This window comes from Vittaforma corneae (genome assembly GCF_000231115.1).
Source record: "Vittaforma corneae ATCC 50505 unplaced genomic scaffold supercont1.1, whole genome shotgun sequence".
NCBI classification, from domain to species: Eukaryota; Fungi; Microsporidia; family Nosematidae; genus Vittaforma; species Vittaforma corneae.
Window position 1 is genome coordinate 1 of NW_006889834.1, and position 23,782 is coordinate 23,782.

At 34.1% G+C, this 23,782-nt stretch overlaps 19 protein-coding genes across 19 annotated transcripts; 10 read left to right on the forward strand and 9 right to left on the reverse strand.

Moving 5' to 3' along the window:
* Positions 1 to 233: 233 nt before the first annotated feature.
* VICG_00001 (uncharacterized protein) lies at positions 234 to 1,064 on the reverse strand (the record flags this gene model as incomplete). Its single annotated transcript, XM_007603392.1, has 1 exon — positions 234 to 1,064. One exon carries the CDS (start codon positions 1,062 to 1,064, stop codon positions 234 to 236), a length of 831 nt encoding a protein of 276 aa, XP_007603454.1.
* A 179-nt stretch (positions 1,065 to 1,243) lies between these two features.
* VICG_00002 (ribosomal protein S23 (S12)) lies at positions 1,244 to 1,663 on the forward strand (the record flags this gene model as incomplete). The annotated part of the gene is made up of 1 exon (XM_007603393.1): positions 1,244 to 1,663. One exon carries the CDS (start codon positions 1,244 to 1,246, stop codon positions 1,661 to 1,663), a length of 420 nt encoding a protein of 139 aa, XP_007603455.1.
* Positions 1,664 to 1,777: 114 nt separating this feature from the next.
* Positions 1,778 to 2,386, forward strand: VICG_00003 (uncharacterized protein; the record flags this gene model as incomplete). The annotated part of the gene is made up of 1 exon (XM_007603394.1): positions 1,778 to 2,386. One exon carries the CDS (start codon positions 1,778 to 1,780, stop codon positions 2,384 to 2,386), a length of 609 nt encoding a protein of 202 aa, XP_007603456.1.
* A 140-nt stretch (positions 2,387 to 2,526) lies between these two features.
* On the forward strand, positions 2,527 to 3,552 carry VICG_00004 (ATP-dependent rRNA helicase RRP3; the record flags this gene model as incomplete). Its single annotated transcript, XM_007603395.1, has 1 exon — positions 2,527 to 3,552. One exon carries the CDS (start codon positions 2,527 to 2,529, stop codon positions 3,550 to 3,552), a length of 1,026 nt encoding a protein of 341 aa, XP_007603457.1.
* A 502-nt stretch (positions 3,553 to 4,054) lies between these two features.
* Positions 4,055 to 5,992, forward strand: VICG_00005 (uncharacterized protein; the record flags this gene model as incomplete). The annotated part of the gene is made up of 1 exon (XM_007603396.1): positions 4,055 to 5,992. One exon carries the CDS (start codon positions 4,055 to 4,057, stop codon positions 5,990 to 5,992), a length of 1,938 nt encoding a protein of 645 aa, XP_007603458.1.
* Positions 5,993 to 6,299: 307 nt separating this feature from the next.
* On the forward strand, positions 6,300 to 6,734 carry VICG_00006 (uncharacterized protein; the record flags this gene model as incomplete). Its single annotated transcript, XM_007603397.1, has 1 exon — positions 6,300 to 6,734. One exon carries the CDS (start codon positions 6,300 to 6,302, stop codon positions 6,732 to 6,734), a length of 435 nt encoding a protein of 144 aa, XP_007603459.1.
* A 276-nt stretch (positions 6,735 to 7,010) lies between these two features.
* Positions 7,011 to 7,874, reverse strand: VICG_00007 (AGC protein kinase; the record flags this gene model as incomplete). Its single annotated transcript, XM_007603398.1, has 1 exon — positions 7,011 to 7,874. The coding sequence occupies one exon, from the start codon at positions 7,872 to 7,874 to the stop codon at positions 7,011 to 7,013; it is 864 nt and encodes a 287-aa protein (XP_007603460.1).
* VICG_00008 (uncharacterized protein) lies at positions 7,874 to 8,071 on the reverse strand (the record flags this gene model as incomplete). The annotated part of the gene is made up of 1 exon (XM_007603399.1): positions 7,874 to 8,071. The coding sequence occupies one exon, from the start codon at positions 8,069 to 8,071 to the stop codon at positions 7,874 to 7,876; it is 198 nt and encodes a 65-aa protein (XP_007603461.1).
* A 316-nt stretch (positions 8,072 to 8,387) lies between these two features.
* On the reverse strand, positions 8,388 to 9,266 carry VICG_00009 (uncharacterized protein; the record flags this gene model as incomplete). Its single annotated transcript, XM_007603400.1, has 1 exon — positions 8,388 to 9,266. The coding sequence occupies one exon, from the start codon at positions 9,264 to 9,266 to the stop codon at positions 8,388 to 8,390; it is 879 nt and encodes a 292-aa protein (XP_007603462.1).
* Positions 9,267 to 9,440: 174 nt separating this feature from the next.
* On the forward strand, positions 9,441 to 11,069 carry VICG_00010 (uncharacterized protein; the record flags this gene model as incomplete). Its single annotated transcript, XM_007603401.1, has 1 exon — positions 9,441 to 11,069. The coding sequence occupies one exon, from the start codon at positions 9,441 to 9,443 to the stop codon at positions 11,067 to 11,069; it is 1,629 nt and encodes a 542-aa protein (XP_007603463.1).
* A 32-nt stretch (positions 11,070 to 11,101) lies between these two features.
* On the forward strand, positions 11,102 to 11,722 carry VICG_00011 (uncharacterized protein; the record flags this gene model as incomplete). The annotated part of the gene is made up of 1 exon (XM_007603402.1): positions 11,102 to 11,722. One exon carries the CDS (start codon positions 11,102 to 11,104, stop codon positions 11,720 to 11,722), a length of 621 nt encoding a protein of 206 aa, XP_007603464.1.
* A 205-nt stretch (positions 11,723 to 11,927) lies between these two features.
* VICG_00012 (uncharacterized protein) lies at positions 11,928 to 12,629 on the forward strand (the record flags this gene model as incomplete). Its single annotated transcript, XM_007603403.1, has 1 exon — positions 11,928 to 12,629. One exon carries the CDS (start codon positions 11,928 to 11,930, stop codon positions 12,627 to 12,629), a length of 702 nt encoding a protein of 233 aa, XP_007603465.1.
* Positions 12,630 to 12,815: 186 nt separating this feature from the next.
* VICG_00013 (uncharacterized protein) lies at positions 12,816 to 13,538 on the reverse strand (the record flags this gene model as incomplete). Its single annotated transcript, XM_007603404.1, has 1 exon — positions 12,816 to 13,538. The coding sequence occupies one exon, from the start codon at positions 13,536 to 13,538 to the stop codon at positions 12,816 to 12,818; it is 723 nt and encodes a 240-aa protein (XP_007603466.1).
* VICG_00014 (uncharacterized protein) lies at positions 13,493 to 14,482 on the reverse strand (the record flags this gene model as incomplete). The annotated part of the gene is made up of 1 exon (XM_007603405.1): positions 13,493 to 14,482. The coding sequence occupies one exon, from the start codon at positions 14,480 to 14,482 to the stop codon at positions 13,493 to 13,495; it is 990 nt and encodes a 329-aa protein (XP_007603467.1).
* Positions 14,483 to 14,934: 452 nt separating this feature from the next.
* VICG_00015 (uracil-DNA glycosylase) lies at positions 14,935 to 15,819 on the forward strand (the record flags this gene model as incomplete). The annotated part of the gene is made up of 1 exon (XM_007603406.1): positions 14,935 to 15,819. One exon carries the CDS (start codon positions 14,935 to 14,937, stop codon positions 15,817 to 15,819), a length of 885 nt encoding a protein of 294 aa, XP_007603468.1.
* A 223-nt stretch (positions 15,820 to 16,042) lies between these two features.
* Positions 16,043 to 19,183, forward strand: VICG_00016 (uncharacterized protein; the record flags this gene model as incomplete). Its single annotated transcript, XM_007603407.1, has 1 exon — positions 16,043 to 19,183. One exon carries the CDS (start codon positions 16,043 to 16,045, stop codon positions 19,181 to 19,183), a length of 3,141 nt encoding a protein of 1,046 aa, XP_007603469.1.
* A 110-nt stretch (positions 19,184 to 19,293) lies between these two features.
* On the reverse strand, positions 19,294 to 21,132 carry VICG_00017 (uncharacterized protein; the record flags this gene model as incomplete). The annotated part of the gene is made up of 1 exon (XM_007603408.1): positions 19,294 to 21,132. The coding sequence occupies one exon, from the start codon at positions 21,130 to 21,132 to the stop codon at positions 19,294 to 19,296; it is 1,839 nt and encodes a 612-aa protein (XP_007603470.1).
* A 623-nt stretch (positions 21,133 to 21,755) lies between these two features.
* Positions 21,756 to 22,727, reverse strand: VICG_00018 (uncharacterized protein; the record flags this gene model as incomplete). The annotated part of the gene is made up of 1 exon (XM_007603409.1): positions 21,756 to 22,727. The coding sequence occupies one exon, from the start codon at positions 22,725 to 22,727 to the stop codon at positions 21,756 to 21,758; it is 972 nt and encodes a 323-aa protein (XP_007603471.1).
* VICG_00019 (uncharacterized protein) lies at positions 22,715 to 23,431 on the reverse strand (the record flags this gene model as incomplete). Its single annotated transcript, XM_007603410.1, has 1 exon — positions 22,715 to 23,431. One exon carries the CDS (start codon positions 23,429 to 23,431, stop codon positions 22,715 to 22,717), a length of 717 nt encoding a protein of 238 aa, XP_007603472.1.
* Between the last annotated feature and the right edge of the window lie 351 nt (positions 23,432 to 23,782).

The following is a 23,782-nucleotide window of genomic DNA, read 5'->3' on the forward strand; positions in this document are numbered from 1 at the left end:
ACACAATTAATATGAAAATAATGCACAGTTAAAATATGTTCACTCAAATGAAAATATGAAGCTAATCGAATTTCAAGAAGTTCTGAAATTTTCTAGAACCACAGGGAACTAAAAAACAATCAGCCACAACAAATAGTTTAAAAAGGACATCAAAGCCAAAATTTCTTTGGGACTATGCTTCTTAACTTCTGTGATAAAACAATCTAATGAGGCATGGGCAATAGAAAAAGTAATTAGCTGATCTTTTTGAACACAATAATGTGGTGTAAGCTTACTACTTCCTCTTCCTCCTTATTTAATGGTCTAGACACTAATCTATCATGTAATTCTGTATATAACTTCGCATTTTCATCGTAAAACTCTCTAAATGGTGTATTCTTTACAAGTTCCAAGCCTCTCTGTTGAGCTTTACTGACTAATGTTTTCATATCCACTAAATATTCAACACAGTCATTAACTGAATCTAAAAGTGTATAATAGTATGCATTTCCATATATCTTTTCACTATCTCTGTCTTTAAATCTAATAGAGTAAAATCTATTTGATAAGTTATCTTCTTTTGCTCTTTTGAGAATTTCTTCTTTGCAGGGAATGGTGATTAATACATGACCATTCTTTACTAAATGCTTTTCAATGTTGTCTAAGGTTACATGAACATATTCTTCTTTTGCAAAGCAGTAATGAAAGCTAAACTGTATTGAAACTATATCAAACTTCTTTCTCAGGTCAAACCTAGTTGTAAAACAATCTTTGACCTTGAGTACCAATTTAAAATCAATATGCGATTCCCTTGCCCTGCTTAATGCATCCAATATTGATCTATTGGCTATATCAAGTCCATAGACCTCTTTTACTTTCGCTATCTGATACTTTATAAAATCACCACCTTTGCCTACACCGATATCGAGAACACTATCGCAGGGCTTTACGTAGGATTTTATTATACACGACTTTATAAAATTATTTGCATTTCTAATGTTTATGTTCCTCGTGTGTCTTCTTTCTTGTCTGCTTTTATTTGGGATTTGATTGTAGTGTCTCTTTATTGACTCCTTGTCGTCCATGGCCTTACTTTTTTACAATAATAAAATGGTCGCATGATTGAGGAGTTTTAGATAGAAAACTTATTATGCAAAAATTAGAGTTTTGATATGAACCATCTCCTTTATACTTGGGCTTTTAATCCTCTATTTTGTTACCTCTTTGTTTAAATCTAAAAAATTTTTTCAAATTTTTATCCCCAATGAGAGGTCTCTGTGCTGCTGGAGTTCTTAGAAGAAAAAATCAGATAAAGAGAAGACATGACCTTGCTTATAGAAAGCGTTTGCTTGGAAAGAGATTTAAGACTGTTATTGCTGGAAAACCGCAGGCCAAGGGTATTGTTTTGAAGAAGGTTGGTATTGAAGCCAAACAGCCAAATTCAGCCGTACGTAAAGTGTGCAAAGTTCAAATTATAGCAACAGGAAAAACTCTTTTAGCCTTTGCGCCAGGAGACGGTGCTTTTAATGTTATACAAGAAAATGATGAAGTTGATGTAGGAGGTCTTGGTAAAAAAGGCAGAGCAGTGGGAGATATGCCAGGTATTAAGTATGAAATCATCAAAGTAGCAGGAGTCTCACTTGATGCCATACTTTCAGGTAAAAAGGAAAAGCCTACTAAATAATTAAAGTTATTTGATATAAAAGTCAAAAACACCTTGTTCTATAGATTTAACGATTCGTAGGATTCTTATTTAGTAATAATAATTCTATTGTTGGTTTTATTTTCGTACCCTTCAATGCCACACATAGCTACGGTAATCTTTGACAACACATTAAATTCCCAAAACCAAGACTATCTTCCAAGTAGATACGTCTTACAAAAAGAAGTGATCGACACATTGATAACTAACACGTTTGAAAGCGATGCACAAAGTCTTATTGGCCTAATTCCTATCGCTCAAATGGATAACAATGATATTCTAACACCAACGCTGGTTAGATCTTATCTATCCACATTTTTACACCAAAGAGACTTGTATCACACTTTAAACCATAATCTTGCACTTTATCAGGCTGAGCAATCTTTAGAAAGTTCAGAGTTTTCAGAAAAAATAGTTTTTATGATTTTTGGATCTCCAATACCAGATTCTGATCAATTTATGGTTAATATTTATGGTTTGGCTACAAAAGGATTCACAATAAGAGTAGTCTGCTTTGCTGATGCATACGAATTCGGCACATATTTGCGCCAAGGATCTAGCTTTGATAACTTAAATGTATTGACTATTCATCCAGATGAAGATTTTAGCTCCAAGGTTTTAGATTTTTTTGCAGATGCTTCTGGCCATCATTATGTAGATCAGGACCTGGAAGAGGCTATTAGAAGATCAATGGTTGAAAAATAAATTTAAAGTTTTCATTAAAGATTATTGGGATTGTCCTATCCTTGAAAACAAATCTTAATGTATGCCAGCGCACTGTTTCAGTTACACTTGCTGCTTATTCAAATTGCTGATATTTGTTGTCAAGCAAAATTTTTTTACACATGGGGTTTGAAGAAATAAAGTTGAACGAAAAGATTATCGAAAAATTGAAGAATAGAGGAATAGCCGAACCGACTGAAATACAGAGAAGAACATTTCCATCGGCTGCAAATGGACACGATCTAATTGGTATTTCACAAACTGGTTCTGGCAAAACTTTTGCATTTCTTTTACCAATAGTTCAACAGATACTCTTATCAGACAAACCATTTCATGCTCTCATTTTGGTGCCAACACGAGAACTTGCACAACAGATATTTGACATACTCAGTATTTTTGACGGATTGAACATTAGGCAAGCTCTTCTTTCCGGTGGCGACAATTTCAATGAACAGACAAATGCACTAAATAAGAAGCCACATATCGTAATTGGAACACCAGGAAGAGTGGCTAAACATATAGAGAAGACTAAAAATTTTCATATTGAAAGGATTAGAAAGTTGATATTTGATGAAGCTGATCGCTTTTTTGAACAAGATTTTGTTCAAGATCTTGAAATAATATCAAAAAAACTCATAAAGAAAAACCAAACTTTAATGTTTACGGCTACACTAACAGACAGATGTAAAGATCTTGCCAATATTTTTATGAGATCGCCCAGAATATACTCTATTTCTGAAAATCTTGTTCAAATTCCTACGCTTTTGGACAGCTTTGCATTCATTCCTGAAAAATATAAGCTCGTTGTACTATACAACCATCTTCAGGAATATAAGCACAGCTCTGTTATTGTTTTTGTAGGTCTCTGCTCTACTTCTCAAAAGGTTGGGCTCACTTTAGCAAAACTAGGACTACCTTGTGAGTATCTTCATGGAAAACTTGTGCAATCAAAGAGAATGAATACAGTTAAAAGATTTAGAAACAAAGAGTTCAGTATTTTGATTTCAACAGATGTGGCTAGTCGAGGGCTGGATATTCCACATGTTGAGCTTGTCATTAATTTTGATTTGCCTGACAATTCAAAGATTTATACACACAGAATAGGTAGACAGCCAGAGCAGGCAAAGAAGGTCTTGCATTTTCTTTAGTGACTCAATATGATGTTGAGAAATTACAAAGGATTGAACACGAATTAAAAAGAAAAATCAACAATATTGAATATAAAGTATATTCTAACTATGATCAAGTCAAGGAAGCTTATGACGATGCAAATGTAGAGTTTAACCTTGATAAATCATTTAAAAAATGACATATATTCAAGAAATGCCCATTTTATTCTATCATTTTATAGAAAGTAATGAAGTTTTGGCTGAAAAAAATTGAATAAACAAAGAGCGAGGCATATTCAAACAATATTAAAAAACAAAAATTTTCGAGGTGTTAGCCTGCTTTAGCTGCACATTTGGTTCCGATTGGCGAGTTTTATATTTTATCTTTTAATTAGGAGCGAGTTTAAAGGATGGTAATAAATGCAACAACAAATTGAATCTGCCTAATGTTAGAGTATTTTTATAGTTAATATTAACTTTGAAACATTAAAAATATGATGAAACGTAATAAAAACATAAAGAAAAGTCAGGGACCAAATCTATGGCTAACAACCAAGACCAAGAGATTAGAGAAGATAAAAAGAAAAAAGATTCTGAAGACAATAAAGTAAATGAAGACAATGACCAGAAGAAAAATGAGAGTAAGAATGAGACATCTAAATCAGGCAGTAGCAAATCAAATTCAAAATCGAGCAAATCAGATAATAAAAATGCCACTGATAAGGCTCCAGAGAATGTCAAAAACAAATCATTAGCACAGGAAATTCAGGAGGCTGCCAAGGATAAATCAGAGCATGAAGACTCTGAAAATGAAGATCTTACGTTTTTTACTCGTAAGAAACAGGAGAAAGATTATTCAATATGGAGCATTGATGAATGGATGCATGATTACCTTGGCGACTGGAATTCTACACTTGTGTACATGTTTGAAATTATTGTAGTTTCCACTATATTGTTGCTTCCATCTGTGTTTTGGCTCATTAAAGAATGGCGTAATATCAACTTTAGGTCATACTTCAGCAATCCCGGCGCAATTAAGGCAGACAATGAGGGTTTATTTAGGGTTGCTCTCTTTACTATATTGTGGTATACGTTTGATATTTTCATCACTCTCTTCAGCGAAAATTTTCTTTTGATCATGGCTATAATTTTGCATACATTTCAGCTAAGTGAGTCAGAATTCTGTTGGTGCATGGTAGATGTCCTTTATACCTCTCGTGGCTACTTCAGAATGTCTGCAGACTGTCTTTTCATTTTTTATCTTTCTGTTATTATGTTTGAAAAATATTCCAAACCTAAAAATTTTAATATTTTTAATCCATTAGTGATAAAGACCTTAATTCTATGGCTTGGAATTTATACGGGCATGCTCTTTGTTATGAAGTTTGTGGTAAATATTTTCATATACGATGTTAGAAGATCTTCATATAAAGAGGCTATATTGGATTTAAATCGCAAAATCTTTCTATTTAGGAAACTAAAGGCTATAAGCGAAGCTCACAGCCAAAGTGAAAAAAAAGATATTGCTGAAAACATGGTGCCAACATACGATCCCGGATTCTATCTCAAGGATAAAGACTTGTTTACATCAAGAGAGGATGCTATGATTGTAGTTCAAAACATCATGGCTCTTCTTAAGAAAAAGAAACTCGCTTATCAAGATATCAAACAATACTATCCAAACGAGTATGATGTTGTATTTAAGTATTTTACTAGTTCAGACACTGTTGAAGACAATCAGGTAGTTCATGTCAAAGTTCTCAAAGAAATTGCAAAAGACTTGTATATCAAACGAAAGGATATGGGAAGAACCTTAAATGATCGAGACAGCATCTTTGAAAAGCTAGAAGTAATATTTTTTCTAATAGTTTCATATATTGCTGCCATAATTCTATGCATTCTCTTTGAGATTGACTATAAATTTTATCTTTTTGGTTTCGGAACCTCATTGCTGACATTTTCCTGGGTATTTGCTGATACAATCAAAAAGATTTTCAATTGCTTTGTGTTTGTACTAGTATTAAGACCATATGTAATTGGAGATAAAGTGAAGATAAACGATGAAGAATATGTTGTGGTAAAGATTGATTTGCTCACAACCACGTTCCTTAATAAGACAAAAACGATCGTCTATTTGCCAAATGATGTATTAATGGTTACGAAGATCTACAATACATCCAGAAGTCCACCTCAATGTATGGTTGTTGAGTTGACAGTTGAAAATACGACATATGATCAGGTTAAAAAGCTTGAGGAACTGGTTAAAGATGAGGTTGAGAAGGCAGCAAAGCATTTTACAGATGCAGAGCTAATTGGAAAATCAGTAGATAAAGCAGTTTTTTCAGTAAGTGTTGTGCAGAACTTCCAGAATACAAGTCTTACGAAGCTAAGACAAGATAAATTGATCAAAATATTTGAATCTTCAATGAAGTCAGCGAATATTACACACAAAAATTCTTTTGTATTTACAATGTCGTAGTAAACAGTCTCACCTATGCAGTTAATAACGAAATATTGGCGAATGGAATGCTATTGTACTAATAAATTAAATACCCATTCACATATTTATTTTTGGATTAATTGGTGTTTTCAAACAGGAAAATTTATATTTCTTAGATCTTTCTAAAATTTGCTGTTTTGAACTTGTAAAATTTTCACCCCAATGAGAGCCAAGTGGAAGAAAAAGAGAATGAGACAAAGAAAGGCCGATAGAAAGAGAATGAGGCAGAGAAATAAGTAAGCATTAAATTGTTTTCTAAGTTATCTTTTTTTTGTTTTGAATACCCATGGAGTTTGGCGATCACTGGATTCCGGAGGAGCATATTATTAAAAAGACCAAGTACTGTTTTGTTTTTGTAAATATACGACCATTCCTACCATATCATCTCCTTGTATCTCCAATACGAAAAGAAGGTAGATTAAATGGACTTAGTTCTGAGGAATATATCGATTTAATGTCTTTGTTAAAGCTGACAACAACTTCACTTGACAGCTTAGGAACATCCTGGACCGTCATCTTGCAGGACGGTGAGGATGCGGGCCAAACAGTCCAGCATGTCCACTTTCATGTTATTCCCAGAACCAAAGGTGATCTTTCTAGGAACAATGACATTTACAATAAAATTAATGTGGATGTAAAAAGGCCCGACCGCAACTTTGAAGAAATGAAAGAAGAAGCCAACTTTTTGAGAAGCTTCTTTAAAGAAAATACAACAATTTAACAACAATAAACACTTTATTTAAAAATTTATTTTGGGAAATTGTAGTTTAGTGTTCTATCAAATACTTGAAGTTCAATACTGATGTACTCTCGAACGGCTTATGCAATTAGTACATCATATTTTTGTTTAAATGATGACCGCTCAAGTCAGTTTCAAGTTAAAATAACGCTTATCTTAGTATCAACGGTTAATTATAAATAAGCTGCGGTAAATTTCTTATCAAATGCACTATGTAGTGTGAAATGAGCCGTAATGGTGATTGTTTTATAATATCAGTCATTTCTTCTTCAAAAAATGAACTGTGTTGTAGCTTGTAAATATGTTTCCGTAGCCATCTTTTCCTTCCCCACAACAATCAGACGTGTACAATAGATTCAAGTTTGGGGATGCTTTAATGTCATATTCCGGTAATTTTATAATAAAAGGTGGTTCGTATTCTTTATTTTCTAGCTTTACCCAATCAATCTCTGCAAAAAAACTATGTTTCATAATTGCATCTTCTAAGGCCTTACAGGTAGGGTATTTTGTCATCAAATTTCTATCTATAAGCATGTGTAGTATGCTATGTGTATCTTCACTTACTACTTCCTGAATGACCAGCTTGCATCTTTTAATTTCTGCCATTGTTAGATCCATTGACTCGCATAAGAAGGGTGTATAGCCGTGTATCATCTGATAGATCACTATTCCAAGAGACCAATAGTCGCTCATATATCCAAACCTATTGTTTTCCAAGTAATCTGGTGAAAGATACTCAAGATCATCCAATACGCCGTTGTTGCTACATTCAATACAGTTACAGAAACTGTAACCTAATTTGATATGCCCCCCAGTAGATAGAAAAATATTTTTAGAAGATAAAAAAGTATAATTTTGTCCTTTAGAATGCAAGTATTTCAGACATAGAAACATTTCTGCAGCGTAAAATTTTGTAATTTCACAGGAAAATTTTTTGGGAAGAATGTTTGATTTCAAAAGAAGAGTTGGGGCATATTCAGTTATGTAATAAAGATTATCGTAGTCTTGAAAGGCACATACTTGGTTTATAAGAAACGGATGCCTTATTTCGCTTCTAATCATTAGCTCAAACATTACCATGTCTTCATCTGTTTTATTTTGTATTATTAACATCTTCTTCATTACTCTAAGTGTAAATTTTGGTGGTTTTGTAGATTCCAAACTGACACATACGAGATATTCTTCAAAAAATGGTCCCTTTTTTGAGGAATTTCAAGCAGATTATATCTGATTTCACAAACATTGAGGGCTATTTTTTTAATTGGAAATTTAAATAATATACTCTTGAAGGTTAATTTTGAATATTTATGAAACCCCATAGATAAAATGCAGAATGTTTGTTTAAGGGCATAGCCATTTTCAAGCTGCGGTTATTGAAGATGATGCTATTTTCAGTGCGCATTTATCTACAGAAATTAAAATACAAAGGAGAATTGATGGGTGTCATCGTTTAGTTTTAATAAAAGATCAACGACAAAGTTCAAGCTTCTGCTTGGCCAGTATGAGAGTGCAGTCTTTTATAAACATGCTTTTAATACGTTTTTATTAGCTTTATTTAATAAATTCTAACGATATTTCTAATAAACACTATTAATTTGTCTAATATATTTAGCTTATCTGAAATGCCCTGAATCCTCACAGGATCATGTTTTTTAGCACACTAAAAATGAAAGTTCTATAGCTTTTTTGCCCATTATTAACCGTCTTCTTAATCTTAGCTTTCATGTTTTTGTACTCTTCTATTTTCCTTGAGTTAATTTCTTTTACTTTGTTCTCAAAGCTACCAAACGACAGTAGATTCCTCTGGTTAAATAGTTTTCTTTGAATCGTTTTAAACGTTTCAATAAAATCACAGTTTTTGTAAGACTGTAGCATGCTTCTAACATCCTTGAGATTCATATAATGCACGTTTATAAAGAAATGCATCAAGTCGAGTAAGCTTGAATCAAAATTTCCAGTATATTTTGGAAGCTTGATTAAATTTTGGTCAAAATCGCGATGAAATTCGTTGTGCGATGATGAAACTACCATTAATTTGGATAAGCTGCGATTAAAATGCCTCGAGTCGAGCATTTTCTTATCTCTTAGGAATATGCGGTATGATATACAACTCAGTGGATCCAAAGATTCTATAATATTATGGCCTATGGAAGGTAGTCTGTCAGAAACACATATAATTTCATAATAATATGCAATATTAAACAGAAACTCTTCACAAAAGGCTCTTTTGTAAGTGAGATAGTCAAATCTAGCAAGGGAGAACTTGTCACAGCTCAAAAAATTATTAAAATCGAACAGTATTACAGGCTTTTCTTTCTTTTGAGACTCAAGGAATGGCACGCTTTCATCTTCAAATACGCTGAGCTTTATAAAGGAAATTGGATTGAACAGGATATTTCTGTAAGATTTGCTACTTAAAAGAAAAGCAAGCCCACTAGCAATAGAAACGGAGAGCACGGGGAATCTTTTTGAATAGTCCGAGACTTTGAATTTTTCTTTTAAAATTTCAAACATTTCAGGGCAAAAGACCAAATTGTTATAAAGAAGATTGGGGCGGTTGTATTTTATTTTGATTAAGCAACCTTATTTTCGAAATAAGTCGTCTTTATTACCATTTGTTTAATTAAATACATTTGTCTTTTCACGACTCAACAACAGTACTTTATAAGGATGATCCATATTTTATGCATGCCTTGGTATTGCACGCTGTACCTAAAAGAAGATACAGCTGTTGATGTAAGCTGCTATTATTCTAAGGAGTGTACAGATGATTATAGAAGATGGATCTGCAAAAGACACAGTGAGAACGACAACTACGACTCTAGTTCATATTTGTTTTCAACTACTAACTATTCAGTAAAGAATGAAATATTACCAGAGCTATTCAAGAAGTATATTAGTATGAGTAATTCAAACTACAATAATATAATTGTTTCTTTTATTTGTAACTTAAGAGAAATAACCAGCCTATTAGTCCAATATGTCCACAGCGGTAATTCTAGCTATTTTTTTATATCCAATCCTGAATTTTCAGAGGCACTGGCCAAAAATACAAATCTTGAATCGGCTGTTTGCTTATGCTATAGTTTTGGAAATAAAAATTCATCATCAGTTCTTATTTCGTATTTAGAAATTAACGGAGTGGTGGTTGAGCATGCCCCTAGTGATAAATATACTGGTATTTATAATACTATAGAGCCATTTGATAACTACAACTGGGATGTTGCATATGGCCGTTCAACCAGTATTGTTGACAATAAGCAACATCTTCTTATTTACGGAATCCAGTCTTCGCTTTTTCATTCCATCAACCAAACAGCCACCAACCTTGGAAAACGTAAACTACTCAGAAGAATTACTGATCCACCAGATCATAGTTGGATTCAAACATCCTTAAATTTCATTCAAAAATTTCGAAACAATCCTATTATTCAAAAAGTGTCCGAACTATTAAAGAAAATCAATGCTTTTGATATTAAAGCCACAGAGAGAATCAATGACATTGAACTGGGAACATCCTTTCTAATGGATCAGTCAACCAATGATTCAAAGAGTATTTATAGCAGAAACAATCTAGAGGAGAGTTCTATTCTAAAGTACAAAAAAATAGTTAAAAACGTAGAAAACATCAAAAATAACATGGAAATATTCAATGTTCTCAAGAAAGAAATAGAAAAGACAAATACTGAAGAAGGCATTTTTGGTGATTTGATCGAAGCCCTGTCTGAAACGTCTACAATTGAACGAATTGATACACAGTTTAGCGTTATAAACTGTAAGGCAGAGTGTGTTTATCCTTTTCTAGCCGATAGAATTGGGTTTGTTGTCAAATCAGGCGTAGACTCATATCTTGACTTGTGTAGAGGCATGTACGAGGAAAAACTGTTGATGTGTCAAGACGTTCTGAATAAGATTCAATCGGTATACGACCTTGAAATTTATTTTGGAGATGACAGGGAAATTTGTTTAATGAAAACCAATTCGCATGAAAGAAATGAAGCTAAAATGAAGAGAAATGCGACAGTTGAGCATAAAAGTTCGTATAGAAGCAGTAGTACAATGTTGGACAAAGTTGGTACGTTCCAAAATAGGCCATCAAAGAAAAAACGAAGAATAAATTCAAGCAAGGCCATAAAGCTCTTTGTACTGAAAGAGTCTAAAACAATGATACTATACAGCTGCCCTGAGCTCAAGGCTCTTAACAAGCTAATCAGAGAGCTTTTAGATCAAATAATTGAAATAGAAGGTAGATTTGCAAGTCTATTCTACTTAAAATCCAACAGTATGGTATATTTTTTACAAGAATTTGTAGTTTAATATCTGAACTTGACACTTTGATCAGCAATTCAATGTTTTCCAAGGAAATTCAATTTAAAAGGCCAAGAATCGAAAACAAAGTGTCCATTCACAATGTCTCACACGTTCTATTTCCTGAATTTCAAAGAAGTTCATACTTGTTTGAAAACAATGAAGTTTATGTAATAACGGGCGCAAATATGGCAGGGAAGTCTTGCTATTTAAGAAACTTGTTTCACATAGCTATTTTATCAAAGATTGGGTGTTTTATTGACTGTGACAGTGCTGAAGTTCCAGCTTTTGATGAAATGTACTTTATTAACAGTATTGAGGATGTCAACATTCTAACACAGAAGATATTAAAAAAGACGGTTAGCATAGAAGAAAACTACAAAACACCAGAAAGACTGGTTTTAATCGATGAACTTCATTGCTGTTCAAAAATACAGTTGAACTTACTGCTTCTTCTTAAGAATAGTAGGATTCTGACTCTTTTTGTAACTCATCGAACTGAATTAATCGATAAATTAAAAGACAGGAATTTTAAAATATTTTCGTATGAGAACTTTCAGTTAAAAGAGGGAGTTAATAATCAATCAAATGTACTAAAAATATGTGAAAGACATTTTCCTGAAATACTGCAGCCTCCCGTGAAAAGAATGCACTTTTATTAAGCATTTATAAACAACTTGCTTATCTAAAGTTATCCTTTACATTGTAGCTACTATTAAGTAAAGGCTAATTTTATTTATTTAGTTATCCACGTAGTCTCCATACTTTTGTTTGCTCAACAACAAATGTATAAGCATAGTAACTAATGTGTAAGCAGTCGTCCATCCATTTTCCAGTCTCTTTGTTAGTCTTTTTAGTTCCTAGCCCATGGGAATAAATGAACAAATTTACAACACTTTCAATGATGAAGGAAGACTACTTCAGTTAGAATACGGCATGGAGGCGCTCTACAGCAGTTACCAAACAGTAAGTATTCTTTCAAATTCTGAAATCATCTTTGTTTCTAAAAAAGTACCTCAACAGCCTTTGCAAGCAGAGTCTCATAATTCAATCTACAAAATTGGAAATGGGTTATATGTGAATATAACAGGATTGCCTGCTGATATAGACTATATTGTCAATAGAGCTAGAACTCTTGCTGCTTCTACAGAGTATACTCTAGGATGCAAAGTCACTCCAGATATCTTTGCAACCATACTGGCAGAGAAACTTCAGGAAAACATTCAAACGACGAAAAAAAGATCACCGTCTTTTGCCCTCACAATCGGTGGGTTTGAGAAGGATACACCAATGTTATACTACTCCGACATGAGTGCGGTGCAATATCCATGTTTTGCATCAGCTGCGGGTGAAGATTATTCAAAAATGGTGAAATATCTTGAAAAACACTATAAAAGAGAAGAGAAAGAGTTTGCCATTCAACTTGCCATTTCATCTTTACTCCAATCAATAGGAAAAGAGGCTGAATCTACAGAAATTCAAGTTGGGGTTCTGTCAAAAGACGGCATTGAATATTTGAGCGATCAACAAATCAATGAGGTAATCCAGAATATTGCTGAAAATAATTAAAATTGTGCTGAGCTGCAGTATAAAGTTTAATATTACTATTTGGCTAAAAGACAAAATAGCATTGTAAAGATGAGTATTTATTTAAAAAGAATGGTGTATTTCATTAGCATATTGCTATTTTATTAAAATGTTAAATTAAAGTAGGAGCGAATAAATAAGCATGACGAAGATATATTATTAGGCTAATTAAAGTTTAATATCCGGATTAGAAAGGCCTGGGTCCATGTAAGTGCCCGATTTCTTAGCCTCGCTGTATGACTTACTTAAATATCTAATGGGCAGCACCCAGATAGAACAGAAGAATACAATCACCAATGTTGTTACACCGAAGTAATAACGAGAATCTTGTGCTCCAGTGATTGCAAACATGATAATGCCGTAGAATGAACCAATGGACTTACCAAGCTTAGTAATTGAGCCATCAAATACACCCTTAAAAAGAGGCCTGATGCTAGGATCAATCTTCATAGCAACAAGTTCCTTAACAATATCGAAGAAGGCGTACTTGGCTACTTTCATGAAAGATTGAATGGCAGTACCAGCAATTGCTTCTTCATAAGGATATTTGTTAACAGCATTGTACCAATGGAAAGGCCACATATTGTCTGATCCTGTGGCAGGGAAGTTAGTAATTGAGAACCAGAACTCAACAAGAGATGAGCAAAGGCTGACTGTCAATGGCACAGCGGCAAATGCAGCAATGCCAAACTTATCTGGAAGAAGTGAGATAGGAGAAATGATAATTATGCACGTTGCAATTGACGTACAAATAAGATCCATAGACTTGAACCCAGTAGCGAAGAAAGACTTTTCCCTATCCAGGTATGAAGCCGCTGCCGACATACCACTTGCATTAGCTGTTTCTAAAAGATTAGTGGAAAAGTTGTAGAAGAAAGCAACGGCACACATGGAAAGAAGTAACTTAGAGTTAACCATAAGATAAATGGAATCTCTGAATCCAACTTCTTTTTCTTGGAGGCGGATTTCTTGGGAGCGCCAGAAGGAATAACCACCAAATTGAGAAGCTCCTTTTCAACAATTTTCTTTATGAAAAGGACGAAGACATACAAAGCTATAGCGCAAAATGGAAAAATAAAATAGTATATGTCAGAGTCAGCTTTCGGCTTCTTCTTGTATATATCACTCCAGAATTTGTAGCCAAGACCAGCGAAACATGAACTAATATTAGAGAAGAATAAAAGTGTTCTTACAAACCTCTTATTTTGATTTTCACTTGTATTGTTATTAACGTATGTCATGAAGCAGAAAGATACCATCATAGATCCTATAACCTCTGCAAGGATATAGAATGCAGAGTACACATATTGATTAAGGACAATGCAAAGAGGATAAAATCCATTCAATCCTCTCACTGTCAAGGAATCAGATACGAAGAGCAAATCGCTGAATATGTCATTAGGTTGGATATACTTCGTAGCCATCATAAGCAAAGCATTAATGGCTAAGAAAACGGTGAAGCACATTGTCATAATTCTAAAAGCATTGTTGAAGTCTGTTTTAGAGGATATGTTCTGACAGAAAATGACTAGAAGCTGAGTAACAACAAACGTAAGAAGCTTGAGCCAGTTCTTTGTATCAGTATTGTCTAAAACTGCATATACGACTCTATCCTTGAAGAGCCTTAGAAAAGCGTATGTGAAGGAAATCGTGCAAAACATAATGGCAAAAAGGGTTACTCTTAAGCGCTCCTCTGGAAGGATAGTAAAGAAATAGCCAAGCCAAGATGTTTTCTTAAGCGTATCAGCAGCTACTACAAGCTCCTCCTCGGTCCTTGGTGTGTATTTTTGATTTGTTGAAACTCCCGATTCTACGGGATTTTCTACTTCAGCCATAGTAGGGGCGCAAAGGAGTAAAAATTTTAAAAGTAGCTGGGAAATCACGAGAGAAATTCATAAAAAATAAAGTAAAGTAAGGGAATGAGAGAAAGAGCATGGGTGTCTAGAGGACTGTTTAATTCAAAAGTGTAGTCTACTAATCGTTTTGTTTTCAATAATTTAAAATTTTTTGAAAAATTTTACAATGGATTGCTCCAGAGAATATCTTGAAGATAAGTATATGGCTATTAATCACATTTACTATGGCGTACTTCTGGCAGAGAATGCTCCACTTGAGTATTGGCCTATTTAATGAGTGATAAGTATCTTTTTGATGTGTTTGGCTATAGCTATCGTTTAACTAGAAATGACTGAGTGCATGCGACTTATACAACTTGTAGTATTGTATTGCATCATGACACACTTTTATGTATAAAAGTGGAAAGAAGAAACCAAATGATTTTTTCCCCATGCTTGATAGATATTTCAAAAAGTGTTCAAGTGTAAATCATCAGACAGGCAACGATAACAATAAAAATAATGAACCAATGGGCATTATTAACAGGAGTAACGAGGGATGTTCTAAGTTAGGAGTTGGTACGACTTCCAGGGAGCTAGAAAATATGGATCGAGGATGTTGTCTAGTCAAAGACGAAGACAGTACGAGTAGCTCATGCACAGTTTGTAAGCTTGAGACTTTTGTTGAAAAGGACTGGAAATTTCTGCTTGAAGAAGAGTTTAGAAAGGATTACTTTTTGAAGATAAAGAAAGCTCTTCATTCCACGTCCATTTTCTACCCGCCTATTGAGAAAATATTCAATTTTACACATTTTTCTTCATTTAAGGATATTAAAGTAGTTATCATGGGACAAGATCCATACCATAACCCTGGACAGGCAATGGGTCTTTCATTTTCTGTTCCAAGAGGCATAAAGATACCACCAAGTTTAATTAATATATATCAAGAGCTTTCTAAGGACATTCCTGGATTTGTCGCACCTGGCCACGGCGATCTCACAGAATGGGCAGCACAGGGAGTGCTATTACTGAACGATACTCTAACAGTTGAAAAGAACAAGCCAGCATCACACTCAGAAATTGGATGGAAACGATTTACGAAGAGAATTCTAGAGTTGATTAATACCCGTCTGCAACATGTTGTTTTTATGTTATGGGGTAATCATGCAAGACAAAATGCAAGGTTAATTGATGGTGCCAGACACTTAATTCTTGAGGCTGGCCATCCAAGTCCATTTAGTGTGAAAATGTTTGAAGGATGCAAGCATTTTTCTAAGGCAAATAAGTATTTAAGTAGTCATTTGAGAGGAGCAATCGACTGGAAACTATCCAATTAAATATTTTAATGTGAATGCTGTATGGCTTACAAATTGACTGTTGAACTAGTTTTTGGTCTTATTCAGTCTGCTTGCCTATATTAAGAATAGATGCATTTATTCTAATCAACAAACTAACTAAAACAAATACGACAATGAATAATGCTGGTTAAATATACTATAGTCTATTATACTATGGCTATATTTTTATATAGCCTTTCTTCATTAAAAATTTTTACTCCCAATGCTACGAGAACAGCTCGAAGAACTCCAACGTACAAAAAGAACACTTTTACATACAAAAAACGCACTCATAAGATTTGTACTGGACGAAGATGTTGACTCTCTCACACTTTTCAACAATCTTCCCTTCCCTACTTCTTTCACTACTCAAAAGTCCCTATCCTTTGACAGACATACGCTTTCGGAAAAGGAGGAGAAGCGGTTTAACTCGCGATTCGCACCTTTCTTAAGAAATTTAATTTCCAAGAGCAAGCATCCTGGCATTGACATTCTTCTTGAGTATCTTATGAGGATTTATTGTATAGACACATTTAACCCCCAAGAACTGACATTCTTACTTTTACCATTCAAGAAATACTTTAATCAGCTTCAAATCATAGCTAAGAACACCAAGAATCAGTTTTCAAGTCTCAAATCATATTCAATTTCCAGTATTTCAAGGATAATCGTCAAAGATAAAAGGCTAATGCTAGACTTTGTGAAGTATTTTAACGCCTATGAAGTATTAAAAGAGTTTTTGGACAAGACAATGGACGAAATCATTGACATTTTAAAAGCATCTGATATGGACTATTTAAGTGAGATTTATAAAATTATGGAACTATTAATTCAGCACGGCAATCCATTGAAAGCTTTACAGATATACCACAGAATGAGATCGTACTTGAATACAGATGACTTCATCCTTCTTCTACTGCCCTATTTCCCAAAAGATTTGATAGAAATGAAAGATCATAAAGAAAGTGGCAACAAATATCAGATGATTTTCAACAACAAAGGTGGAAGAAGCCTTCTCAAAAATCAAATTGAAATTTATAGATACTTGGAATATCTTCTGAGCTGTGGATTAATACCTGACGAATTTAATGATAGCGAATACAAAACTTTGCAGCACATATTTTTTGGGAAACCAGTTGATCAGATTGTTGAAGGCATTCATTCCAACAAAGTGGCAGATAATCTAATTGAGTTATTTAAAGAAATTGAGCCAAAGGACGAATTACTAAGTTTTATTGTACGAAATAACATACAAAGGTATTTTGCGGAACACCTCAGCGATAAAGACAAAGTATATTTGATCAGAGAAGCTTTTGACGTCAATTATTTGACACCAAACAACTATAATCTATGCATCATGAATCTGAACAAGGATGTGTTTAAATCAAAATATAATCAAATACTAAACAGATGTCTCCATTTCCGAACATTCAACCCTGTGTATTTTAGCAAATTAATTGACTTTGACTTTAATGAAATTTTCAGCTGCCACTCTCCTCAAGCAAGTACTTACAAGCAGAATGTAATCAAATTATTGGAGAGGAAAAACATTAATCTGTCAGATACTTTTTTTAACAATAATCTCCTCGGAGATTCCTCTGTTTTGTCCTATCTTCTAGAAAATGGCCAATCCTTTTCAGAAGAGCAATTATTTGCTATAATCGAAAACACTAAGATCCTTAAATCGCCTTCCATTGTTGCAAAGTTGCTTTACTACATCCTCAGAAACTTTGAAAAATTATCCTCGCGATTCAACTTTAACGATTTTGTCTCGTGGCTAATCAACAACGATTTTTTATCCACTTTAATCTCAATCATTAATGTATGTACTGAAAATCACTTCAGTAACATTGACACTGACGTGCTCTACATGCTATTTTTAGAAAGTGCAATGTCTAGTTCTGGAGATACATTAATCAGTATCCTGAAAATTCTAAGTCAAAGAGGATTTAATGTAGTTGGTAGGCTCTACGACTCAAAAAACTATGAAATCATCTTAAAGATTGCAAACCTAACTGAGTTGTCAAATGTTTTAACTTCACATGTAAATACTCCTGATTTTATCAAAAATTACTACGGTAGAATATCAGATCAGCATGCTTTAGTGGCGTTTGTAATCAGTAATAGTCAACATCGAAACTATCTGTTCCTACTTGCTTACTTTATTGATATTTTGATTACTTTTAGAACCCATCATTCATGGAATGTTGTTAAGCTTGTTCTTATTGAATGTCTATCAGAGAAGCGTCAACTTCAGAAAGCTCTTGAGTATGTTCTTTCACATTTTGATTTATTTGATGATTCTGACGGTGATCTTTTTCAAAAGATTTTTTCAGGGGATGTAGTTTTCGATATTAAACGTATCGAGACTATTTTGTGTCACGAATCGGCGGCAGCTACCTTGATTCATTCTTGCCTTCTACTAAGTAAAGATGCTGAGATGCTTCCGATCTTGCCTCATATTGTGCCATTACTGATTAAATACAAGAAAGACACTGTTATTCAGTTATTCAAAAGATACGGGAATGTTATGGTAACGTACATTAAAGATATCCTACAACATTACCCTGAAATTAGCCACATTTTATTAGATCTTGAGCCTAAATTTGTACTAAAAGAGCTATGCAGTTCTCTTACCATTCAGAACATTGATATTCTTCTCAAGATTCTCAAAACCAAAACATGCTGTAGTAGTGATGTGTTTAAACGACTTTGTGCATGTTTTAACAAGCATGTTGGATCGTTAATTACTTCTGAACATATTTTAGCATTGATAAGGTTTTTCAAAAATTCACGTAGTAGTGACTATATGGCTGGAAGCATGCTCAAGGAAGTAGAAAGCGCTCTTTCTGATTTTCTGGTAAATGTTTATATTGCCAATTCAACGATATTTTATGAAACAATGCTTGATGGAGTGGGTATGTCTTCATCGCTATTTGCTGATTCAGCGAATTTGACTTTGCAAAACATATCTGGCGAAGTTTTCGAAACAAATAAGAACATTTCAAACGATCTGAAATTCCTGTGCCATTTTTTAGAATATAACCATATCACAACTGAAAATACAATGGCGCTTTATGAGCAGGTTTTTAATGCCAGGAATTGTCTATCTCCAAGGTTAATCTCGTATCTTATCAGGGATGACAGTCAGGTACTTGGGGAGTGTATCGGCCATCTTCTTTCACATATCAACAATGATTTAGACACAATATACATTTTAGAAATACTCTCCCACATTTTCAGCAATGTCCCTGAGAGTAAAGAATTCAAAAATAAGATACTTCCTTGCATTTTTGTGTTGAGTGAAGATGAAAACAGGCTAGTCTCTGAAAAAGCAAGACAGATCATAGAGACACTGCAGTAAGCAGCATCTCCGTTCAGTACATGGATTGTTCGAGTAGATATTTGTGCTGGCAAAATTATATAATTAAAATGACTTATTTTGAGGGAAGCTTTTTATATTAAAAGTTAAATTTAATCCATGTCCTGGGATGCAATCGCATTGGGATATCTAAAGATTACTGATAGTATCAGTGCTAGTAGAAAGACTGAGACTAACACTGTTGGCCCTACTAAATCATCATACGGGCCAGGGAACCTTATCCTAATCTTCTCGGCTCTCCACTTATAAATATAAAAGGCATAGAAAATGAATAAAAGTGCAACTATCATCAGCATACTACCACACCAAGCAGCATTATTATCACCTAGTCCAAGAATGGCAGTGCCAACACCCCCAAGAAAGATAGAAAACTGCACCCACTTCAAAAATGTCCTTTCGTTTGCAAAGAATATTTTTGGTTCCACTCTTATTGGTATGGCTATTTTCTTGCCATGGCTTTCAATAAGACTTAGGTTCTCACTGCTATTTTCTTTAGCTTCAGATTGTGTCAGAAGAACATTGTTCTGCATTATCTTCAGCTCTTTTATTGGATGAAATGGATCTTTTCTTATGTCTGTCCCCATCTGAGGCAGCCAATATGGAATGACCTCAATCTGCTTATACAAAAGTGCGCTTCCATGCATAAACTTTGAGTATTTATGGACATGTTCAACATAACTACTATTTACAACGTCCTCAATCCATGCTGGCTTCCTTTCGTCTACACCCTGTGTCTTAACTTCGAGAATGGCGTATGGAAATCTGATAATATCCTCTTTTGGAAGATGTTTGAATGGCCATTCACAAACTGCATCCGGTCTTTTCCATTGCTTGATAATGTCATCATCTTTTTCATCTGCCTTTCTTTCTCTTATCATTACTAGATTTGTATCCAGACTTATTCTTACTGTGGAGTCGTTAGGCAGCTGGAATGCTGTTCTTTTGTAAAATGTCCTAACAGATGGTCTTAACTTTTTACTAACTATTGCTGTCTGAATGTCTTTGTATAAGTCAAACACTTCACTACCGTTTAACATTTTTACATGCTCCCATACGTTTTTGCCGTTCAAAAAGTCAACGACATATTTCTCAGGAATTTTGAATCTAAGCTTCTTTGAAGGAAAACCTGTCCAGTTATCTTCATGTCTCTTTCTCTCAACAAATACCACATTAGGTACAGCAGACCCGTACCATCTGATTCTTATTGCTTCTGAACCTTGATTTTTGTATAGCCTTTCCATATACAGTTCGAAGTTGGAATTATCGAGATACACACTGGATACACATGTGTCATGAAGTTTATGGTCCCATGCACTGTATGGTGTTGCATCCGGATCTGGATTGGGGTTGTAAACATACACAGGAAGATTTTTTACTATTTTCAATTTTAAAGCATATAAGTTTTCCGGATGAACCCAGTATTTGCACGTCTTTCTCACAAATGTTGTGCCATTTTCCTTTTCTTTCTTAACCTCAAGCGTCTTCAATTTTAATCTACTTGCACTGTACATTAGTTTATTTAGTCCATCGATTTCATCTAATCTTGTCTTGAATACTTTTCTATACTCTGGCACGAGAGTATATCCTGTTTTTTTGTCATGTTTAAGAAGAACAGTCTTGAATCCTTCAATATTAATTCTTATGAACTCAGAGAATGCTGCCATCTCATCCTGTGCTTCCGTCAGCTCTTTCAATCCTTTATTATTGCCAATCAAATCCTCAATTGAATACATTCTACACTCCAATTCTTCATGTTTAAAGCGGATAAAGTAGAATACACGATCAAGCTCAGATTCAAACACTTTTCTGAAGCTGTCCTCCTGATTTTGAGAAAATCCGGGTTTTATCATAGCCATTAATTCATCAAATTTCAAATACTTATCTGCATATGGCTGATACCTGTTCTTTTCCAAGTATTTCTTGAAACGCATCTCGCAAATGGAGTCTGAGTTTTTATCAATGGTTTAGCTTTGAAACGCTTCAATTGACACGTTTTAAGATTGTATCATTTTGCAAAACAGTGTTAAGCTGTAACGGTAGAAATAAAAAGACATGTTGAAAAACCTAAAAACTCGATAGCTGAAGTCATTTATATGAAAATATCTGGTGTGGTGAGAATCTAAGTTTGTTGGCCGTGTTGCAGTTCAATTAATTTGATGTTACCAGCTAGAGCCAAATCAGTACCGATATAATATCAAGAACAAAGAAAAATATCTGAAGTTATTATACAGCTTTACGTTCCCTGACAATGGTCATATTTTTTAGAATAAAAGCTACCTCCTTCCAGAAATGCAACGGAAGGCAACCTTATTGTTAAAAATAATTGCCAAGGAACTATTTTAAACACAAATAGTTTTTCATAGCCGTCGCTACATATTTTGTTGTTATACTCATACTGCCTCCTGATTTTAGCTGCATTATTTGAGTGAAAGATTGATTTAGAACAAGTATCTTTTGCTTTCAAGCTTATGTGCCAAGATCGCAAGTAATTGGCTGCTTTTGGCTATAAAGTATATTTTTAAGTCAAAAGGCGTAGAAAATGAATTTATTACTCTTAGTCATAGTCGACCTCTAGCTTTGATGCTGTCCAGAAAAGTACTAGCAAGAGCAGATCAACGATGAATAACAGTATTGCAACTCCCATCAAATATGTTTTATATTGCTCAATGCCACCTTTTTCTTGTAAAACCGACGAGCAGATCGTTAAGGCAGTATCGACTTTGGTTTTAAACGTAGGAAAATCCAGTTCCAGTCTTAACTTGTGAATCACGGTTTTCATAGCCACATCCTTTATTTCCACCTTATCAGCAAGTTTTTTGCCACTCAAAAGTTCTAAGATGCCAGTAGTTACTATAATGTATTGTTTCATTATATCTTTTGATTCCTTCTCAAGTCTCTCATATTCCTCCAGTAATCCCTCCACACTGACATTTTCGTCTATCTCAAAGGTTGACAATACTAATGACCAAAATGTATTTTCTAGTAGACCTTTTGTTGTGAGTTCAGAATCTCCTCCAATATAGCTCTCAGGTTCTTTAATTCCATCCTCTAAATCAGGCCAAATATCGTCAATGATTGTTTTAGAAAGCTCATCGTCTGAAATACTTGGATTCTTTGATCTGCCTTCTTTGATTATATCCGCTACTCTATTAGATGTTGTTTTTTCATGCATATAGCGAAAAGTTTTGTGGCACAAATCCTTATTAAATTTAACATTATCTGATTTTGCAATACCTAGTAGATCATGGAACAGCACGGAGATATTGTCTGCAATTTCAAGATCACTCAGAGTTTTAATAAATTGGTTCTTGGCTTGCACTTGCAATTCTCCACCTGTTTTTGAAGACTCAATATTTAAAAGTATAAAATATGTGCAAAACAGTCTGCATATTGCAAGTACATGTCTATTTGCATATGCAGAATCTAAACTACTTGTCAAAGCATCTAAACCAGCTTTATCAAGAGTTGCATCCGATTCTTCTACAACTGGCGTGGGAGATGACTTTATCCATCCTAAACTAACCAACGATGAGTATATTGCCTCTCCCCAACTACTTGGGGAACATCTGTAATAAATTTAATGTTCTCCAATCTTTTTTTATTCCCCATTCCAATATATTTTTGTACTTGCTCACATGCTGCTTTCATATCTGTAAAAAGTTGGTCAATGTTCTTTTTTATGTCATTAAACGTTTCTCCACCAACACCTAGGCTTTTGAAATCGCTAATGATAGCATCATGAAGAAGAGTAAAGAATTTATCAATATTATCTGCATCGCAGAAACGATTAGCTAGAGCAAGAATTAGATTGCAAACGTTCAATCTGTCTTTTGCATCTTTGCTAAAGTTTGCTAAGGAAGGATCATTTTTTGGATCATGTGTGAGAATTTCTTTAAACAAAACACCTGTTTTTAATAATTCTTCAAAATGTGCTTTAACGACAGATAAATCTTCTGTGAAGTCGATGTTTTGGATCTCAGCTGTTGATCTACACCGTCTCTTCATAATGTTCAGCAATGGATCAACTTTGTTTTGAAAGTCAATGTATCCCCATTCATTCATGCATTCTTCTTCACAAAAATGGTCATAAATATTGTCTATCTTTGTCTTATATACTTTATACTCATTATAAAATTTCCTTAATGCCGATTCTTGCTGTGGTTGTCCAGTTGCATGCAGCAGTAACAAGTTAGTGAAAACAATAACTTGTGATAACACACCCCGTTTCATGTTGAGGGGTCTGCTCAAATCTGCATATATACCTTTAAAGGAGTAGTCCCCTTTAAAATTAAATCTAATATACTCAAAAGCGTGACAGTTGACAGTTTGCTAAAGGGAATATTCAATGGTATTGATTGCAGAGATGAAAAATTTAATCACACTGGCATTTACTAGTAGAAAATTTAACAGGATTGAATAGTTTTAGCTTGCATTCAACAGTGTTTATCATTCCTAGCATCTGTCAAACGTCTTGTAGAGATCTTTCAAATCACTCATTAAAGACAACGTGTCTATTATTTCCATCGTTGCTATTGTTTCGGCTTTAATCTTGTTAAAAAGTTTGATGTCGACCTTGGCTTT